At 44.5% G+C, this 7500-nt stretch overlaps 1 protein-coding gene across 1 annotated transcript in view; it reads left to right on the top strand.

Annotated features, from left to right (window-relative positions):
• The first annotated feature begins 775 nt into the window (after window positions 1-775).
• The window catches only part of LOC119578859 (flocculation protein FLO11-like), a 10909-nt gene continuing 4184 nt past the window's right edge, over window positions 776-7500 (top strand). Inside the window, exons 1-4 of the mRNA XM_037926515.1 lie at window positions 776-871; window positions 4385-4661; window positions 4795-5656; window positions 5790-7120. Coding sequence (XP_037782443.1) covers window positions 776-871; window positions 4385-4661; window positions 4795-5656; window positions 5790-7120 — 2566 coding nt within the window. The remainder of the gene's footprint in view (window positions 872-4384; window positions 4662-4794; window positions 5657-5789; window positions 7121-7500) is intronic.

Genomic DNA, 7500 nt, shown 5'->3' with positions numbered 1-7500 from the left:
GTCAGTTCTGAAGACGAAGGGAGAGGAAGTAGTATAAATTGGAGAGAGGGGAAGCAACGCTGTGAACAGATAGGTCAAGTTGAGGACAGTACCAAGATAGGTCAAGTGAAGACGAAAGATCAGGCTGTCTTTGTGGAGGGCAGTCGGCAGAAGGGAGGAGGCGGAAGATGTTGGAACACTGTCTGAAGTTGAAATTAAGCAGACGCTTAGGATATTAGAGCCTGTTTCATTAAGTAACTAAGAATCTGTTTCAACAGAAATATGTTGTATCTATGGTAGAAAAAATCACAATGCCAAATTAGATTTATTGAAAATAAGACTACAGTTTCGTAATTCACCTGGATTCCATCTTCAAAATATATATATATATATATATATATTTTATATATATATATATATATATATATATATATAATATATATATATATATATATATATATATATATATATATATATATATATATAATATATATATCATCATCATCATCAAGGGGCTAACGCCGACGGGGGCGCATGGCCGCATCCACCCTTCGCTTCCAGCCACGAGGATCCCTCGAGGCGAGTCTCCAGGCAGGCACACGGCCCATCTCTAGTTCCTCACGACAGGTCTCGTCGAGCTGCCCAAGCCATGATCTCCTAGGACGTCCCACAGGTCTCCTCCCACCCAGGGTTGTCTCGCAGAGAGACAACCTGTGAGCGGGGTCGTCCATAGGGAGGCGAGCTAGGTGGCCATACAGCCTGAGTTGGGTCCCGGATTATGCAAGTAACAGGTCCCATGCCGGTCTCACGTGAAAACCGCCGGTTGGCCCACGTGGCCCTGCCAACTGTACCCCCTGATCCGGCGCAGGGACTTGTTGAAAAAGGCATCAAGGCGAGGCTCCAAGGCACTGGATAGCGTCCAGGTTTCGCTTCCATAGAGCAAAACTGGAAGTATCAAGGCCTTGAAGACCCCGCAGCTTGGTCCTTCGCATAGGTACCGACATCTCCAAACGCTCTTGTTATCGAGTTCATGGCTCCTGTTGCCAGACCAATCCGTCTACTGACTTCCTGGTCTGACAACCCAGAGATATGGACTACGCTACCAAGGTATGTAAAACTTTCTGGGGACTTCAACGTCCTCGCCGCAAGCATGGATCAACTGAAGGGGTTCCCCTAACAGGCCCCAAAGTCCTGAATTTTGGTCTTGGTCCAGGAGACCTCTAAGCCTAGGGCTTCGCCTCATTGCTAAATGCATCAAGAGCCGCCACAAGTGACTCAAGGACTCAGATAGGATGGCAACATCGTCGGCAAAGTCAAGGGTCCGAGACCTTAATATTGCCCATGTTGCTCCCACTGACTTTGGCTAGTAGCTCTGCCCATTATCCAGTCCATACAAGTTTTAAAAAAGTGTGGGTGCAAGGACACAGCCTTGCCTCACCCGGGAATTAACGGGGAAGAGTTCGACATACCCCCACCACAACTTTACAGCACTTCAGTACCAGTATAGAGGCTTGCAAATCGGGCCAATAATCTGTGTCGGAATTCCCCTGACCCTCAGGATCTCCCATAGCGATTCCCGATGCACTGAGTAAAACGCCTTCTTGAGGTCGATGTGGGCTGCAAGAAACCCACGACCAAACTCACGACGGCGTTCCACAATTATTCGAAGGCGCTAGTAAAACGGTCTATTGGGGACTTGCCAGGATAAATCCAGACTGCTCCGGTCTCTGGTGCTCAGTAGGTGGTTGCGGATCCGTTTCAGAAGAATGTGAGCGAGAACCTTGCCTGGTATGCTGAGCAGTGTAATGCCACGGTAGTTGCTACATTTCCATCGATCCCCTTTCCCTTCCAGAGAGGGATGACCACGCCCCTCAGCAGGTCAGGGGGAATGGTACCAGACTGCCAAATGGCAGTCAGGACTGTATGCAGGCCCCGAGCCATAGGTTCACCCCCAGCCTTTAGAAGTTCAGCAGGGATATCACATATGCCTGCAGCTTTCCCACTCTTCAGCTTGGAAATCGCCAGCCTATCTCTGTTAGGGTAGGAGGTTCCTTGCTGATGGTGGTCCGGCACAGGCACTGAGACATCGCTTGCATCCAAGCAAAACTGTTGGAGGATCCACCTGGTAAAAACTGTTCAAAATACTCAGCCCAACGTTCACGAACCCCAACATGATCTGAGATGATCCGCCCATCCGCTGATCGGCTGCAGTCCATCTGTGAGGAGGGCTTAGGTTCATTTTTTCTCGGGGTTTGGGTAGGCAGGGCGAGGTCATTTACCAAAAAATGGCCTTCGACCTCCTCAGCAAGATTCCTGATGAACTGTTCCTTGTCCCTTCTCAGCAGTGTCCGAGCCCTACGCACCATGGAACGACGCAAGACTTGATTCCCATTCAGCGAGCCTTGGGGACACGCTTCAGGGGCCTCTAATGTCTCCAGGGAGATGGTATTCTGCCTTGTCCTTGGGCGTAGCCAATGGACTCCTGAGCTGCTTCGAGTGTTACGCGCTTAAAGGGACTCCCACAGAGCAACTGGATCCGTCAGGTTGCTGGTTTCTGAGAATCGGTCAAGACTGCCGTGGCGAACCCACGGCACACTCCTCCTCCCTTAGTCTGTCCAAGTGAAACACCTTAGGGTGGCCACTGGGGGGACGGGAGTTTGAAGTGGACCCGCAGGGTAGCCACAAGCAGCCTATGGTCGGTGCCACAGAACTCAGCACTCCGGTAAACCTGCAGTTCTGGAGGATCCTCCATCGTGTGTGACAAGAATGTGGTCGATCTCCTTGGCCACTGTACCCGTATCGCTGTACCAAGTCCAGCGATGCGAGTTGGAGCGCTGGTTTCCAGGAGCCAGAGATCCTCATTTTCTGGGACCTAGCAAAGTCCCGGAGAAAAGGGGGCTATTCTCGCTGCTGGGATCAGCTTTCCCCAGCCATGGGGGCCGACAGACATCTCGTAGCCAGCTCGGTCACAGCCGGATACCGCATTGAAGTCGCCCAGAACAATGCGAATGTCTCGCCGGGGGCAAACGTCTGCCACAGATGCGAGTTTGGCGTAGAACGCCTCTTTCACATCATTTTATGTACATCGGTAGGAGCGTATACAGGGAATAAGAGACATGAAGCCCAAAAACATGCTTCAGTCTCAATGCCATGATACGCTCATCAACCGGTGTCACCTCGACTACCGCAGGCTGAAGTCGACTGGAGAGGCTATGGCTACACCCTGGAGGTGGTGGGCCATCGCTGCGGCCCGACCAGTAGTAGGTGTAACCACCCACACTGATCGTGCCGCTACCAGGTCTTCTCACCTCTGAGAGGGCAGCCCCCTCAACTCCCAGTCGCTTCAATTCCCGCGATAGCAGAGGTAACCGCTCATCCTGCCGCAAGGACCGGATGTTCCAAGCGCCCACCCGGAAAGCACGCCTGAGGTTAAGCCTCGGTGGTCACTCCGGGTGCAACGCCACCTCTGCCGCCCCCACCAACACAGCCCCAGATAAAGGGGGCGGCAGGCTGTGGGACCGCCTATCCACCTGTGGGTTCCCGAGGGCTTTCCCCACAAGCTTCATGGTGGGTTGGCGCCTGCCGGGGCGCAGGCGGGACGAGTAACTCTCGTCCCAATCCTGCACCCCGACATTTGCCCTCCCAGCGGGACCCACAGCCCGCCTTACTTGCTGGGTGGGAGGGACAACACCCCTCCCCCCAGCATTTCCATTCATCCGTGACGTTTCCAGAGGGTCATTCTGGGGGGGGGAGGACTGGCAAGGCCCACCTCCCCCGAGCCGCCCCCTTACCCCAGGGTGCTAGGGGGAGGAGTTGGTAACGAAGCCAGAGCGGTGTCCACACGCCGGTGGGCCATAACTCCGTACCTCTGGGGCCTCCTGCTGCTCCGAGATCCCCCACAGATTTATATATATAACTATATATACATACATATATTTATATGCATATGAGTATGTATGTATGTGTTTGTGTGCAACAAACACACTCAAACACACATATACAAACATTTATAGGAAAGAGAGAGACTGAGGAGACTTAGGTATCTAGTATAACACCATTACCCTATATATTGTACAGTGCTATAAGAGGGAAAATTTGAATAAATAGCGAAGGTAACATGTACGATTTAAGTATAATAATAATAATAATAGTAATAATAGCAATAATAATAAAATAAATAAAAATAACAAATAAAAAAAATGACATTTCCAGTAGGACGTACTGTCTCGACAGAGAGGAAAATGGATTCGACAGTTACCAGTAGACCGACAAGTTCAACAGCTACAACCAAAACTGCAACTTCGACAGAGAAAGAAGAAAATCAACAGTCACAACTGAGTCTACCACCTCGACAGGGAGAATAACTGAATCTACAGTTACAACTGAACCTACACGCTCAATACAGAAATCAACACAATTAACAGCCAATACTGAACCTTTATTTTCGACAGCGGAAACAACAGAATCAGTGTCTTCAGAGAAATATACAAACTTGATAGAGATGACAACTGAATCAACATCTAAAATTGGACCTACAGGTTCGACAGAAAAATCCACTGAATTAACGTCTACAATGGAATCTACAACCTATACAGAGAAAACACCTAAATTAACAGCTAAAACTGGTTCTACAAGCTCAATAGACATGGCTACTGTATCTGCAACTAGAACTGAACCTACAAGTCAAACAACGCTAACCACTCCATCAACAGTCTTGACAGAAAGCAATTAAATCAGCAGATACAACCAAACCTATAACTTCAACGGTTAGGATAACTGAATTCATAACTACAAATGAACCGTTAATCTCAATAGAGGGGACAACACAATCAGTAGCAACATCTGAACCTCAAATTACAACAGAGAAAACAGCTGAACCTACAACCACAACAAAGAAGACGACTTCATCAGTATTCACGAATGAGCCTACAACCTTAAGAGAGACAACAGAGTTAACAGCTAAAACAGTGACACTAGGAACTACAACTTGGACACAGAGGATGTCTGAACCTACAGCTACAAGTAACCCTGCAATCTTGACAGGAAGTACTATTGAATCATCAGTTACACCTAAACCTACAAGCTCGACAGAGATGAAATTGAAATATACTACTACAACTGTGCCTACAACCGTGACGGAGGGGAAATTTAAGTTTACAGAGACCGAAAAAACAAATTCAATAACTACAACCCCTACACAAAGTTTTCTTCAAGCAACAGGTGCAACCAAGATTATACCTTCGACAATGAAGGCAACAGAATCAGTAGCAACAACTGAAGCCATAACCTCGACAGAGAGCATGAGTACATCGACAGCTATAAATTACACTGAAACTACAGTCTCATCGGAGAGGAAAACCGATTTTACAAATGCAGATAAAAATACACAGTCAACAGAATCAACGAGTACACCTGAAACTACATACTCGACAGACAGGATAAGAAAATCTACCAGCAGCACTGAACACAGACCTCCAACAGAGGATATATCTGGATCCAAGGCTACAGCTGCACCTACCCCCTTATCAGAGATGACTACTGAAACTATAGTTACAACTAAACATTCAACTTCGATAAAAGAGACAACAGCTATAATTTCACCTACAAGCTCAGCAGGGAAAACTGTAGAATCAACAACTACAACTGAATTTACAAGCAGTGATGAACGCATGACCCAGTAAGGAGAAAACAAAATCAACCAGCTGGAATTGACAACAACAGACTCGACAGAGAGGACAACTGGATCTACTTTACAACTGAAACCAAAGCTTTCAACTGAAAGAACGACTTCAATGACAGGTTCAATTGAGCTATCAAGCTCGAGAGAGAAAAACAGGTATACCTACAATTACAGCTGAACCTACAGCTTTGACAAAGTGGGTAACAGAATCAACATCTGCAACAGAATCACCATCTACAACAGAATCAACATCTGCAACAGTATCGCCATCTACAACAAAATCACCAGTTACAACAGAATCCCCATCTACGACAGAATCGCCGTCTACAGCTGAATCAATATATACAACAGAATTACCATTTACAACAGAATCACAATCTATTAAAAAATCAACATCTACAAGTGAATCAACATTTATATCAGATTCACCTGCTACAAAAGAATCAATATCTATAACAAAATCACCATCTACGGCAGAATCCTCATCTACAACAAAATCAACATCTAAAGCTGAATCACTATCTACAACAAAATCAACATTTACAACAGAATCACCATCTATAAAAGACTCAACATCGACAACAGAATCAACCTCTACAACAGAGTTAACATCTACAACAGAATCAACATCTACAGCAGAGTCACCATCTACAAGAGAATTAACATCTCCAATACAATCAACATCTATAACAGAATCAACATTTACAACAGAATTAACATCAACAGCATCAACACCTACAAAAGAATCATCATCTAGAACAGAATCAATATCCATAACAGAACCATCTACAACAGAATCAAGATCTACAACAGAGTCAACATCTATAAAAATATCAACATCTGCAACAGAATCAACATTTGCAACAGAATCAACATCTATAACAGAATCAACACCTGCAACAAAATCAACATCTATAATAGAATCGATCTCCACTAAAGAATCAACAGCTGCAACAAAGTCATCGTCTGTAACAGAATCAACATCTACATCAGAATCATCATCTACAAAAGAATTGCCATCTACAACAGAATCAACATATATAACAGAATTGACATCTGCGACGTCAATATCTATAGCAGAATCAACACCTAAAGTAGAATCAAGATCTACAACAGAATCACCATCTAAAACAGAATCAACCACTACAAAAGAATCAACATCTATAATAGAATCATCATCTACATTTGAATCAACATCTAAAGGAGTATCACCATCTAGAACACAATCAACTACAACAGAATCAACATCTGCAACAGAGTCAATATTTATAACAGAATCAACATCTATAACAGAATTAACATCTTCGACAGAATCGACATCTACAACAGAGGTAACATCTATAACAAAATCAACATTTACAGCAGAATCAACATCTACAACGCAGTCAGTATCTACAAAAGAATTAACAATAAAATCGGTAGACACAACGTCGACAGAAGAAATTACAACACAAACAAAAAGTAAGTAATATTCGTTACAGTATCCAACTACATTAGCTAACACGTACTGTAACATAAGTATTATAGTGAGTCTGTTTTACAAAAATCTATATCCATCTACTCTTTCTTTCAACTTAACCCCTAACATTGTTGTACATTGTTTCAAGTTGTATAACGGTCGTTACAAAAAACACAATATCATTGAAGTTTGTATTGACATACAAAGCTTTGAGAAAAGGGTTTTTTATTATTATTTATTTCAAATAGAAAAAAAAATAATAATATGCTGGTATGATTTTTAATTACAATTAGAACATTATGGAAGCTTCAAATAGGAGGGAAAAAGTACCTGACTTCTCTGCAACTTATTTTGCGTAAACACACTACTTTTCGCTTCGCAA

The sequence above is a fragment of the Penaeus monodon genome, chromosome 2 (genome assembly GCF_015228065.2).
Source record: "Penaeus monodon isolate SGIC_2016 chromosome 2, NSTDA_Pmon_1, whole genome shotgun sequence".
In the NCBI taxonomy this organism is placed as follows: Eukaryota; Metazoa; Arthropoda; class Malacostraca; order Decapoda; family Penaeidae; genus Penaeus; species Penaeus monodon.
The sequence above is the reverse complement of the archived record's forward strand: the minus strand, read 5'-3'. Positions and strand labels throughout refer to the sequence as shown.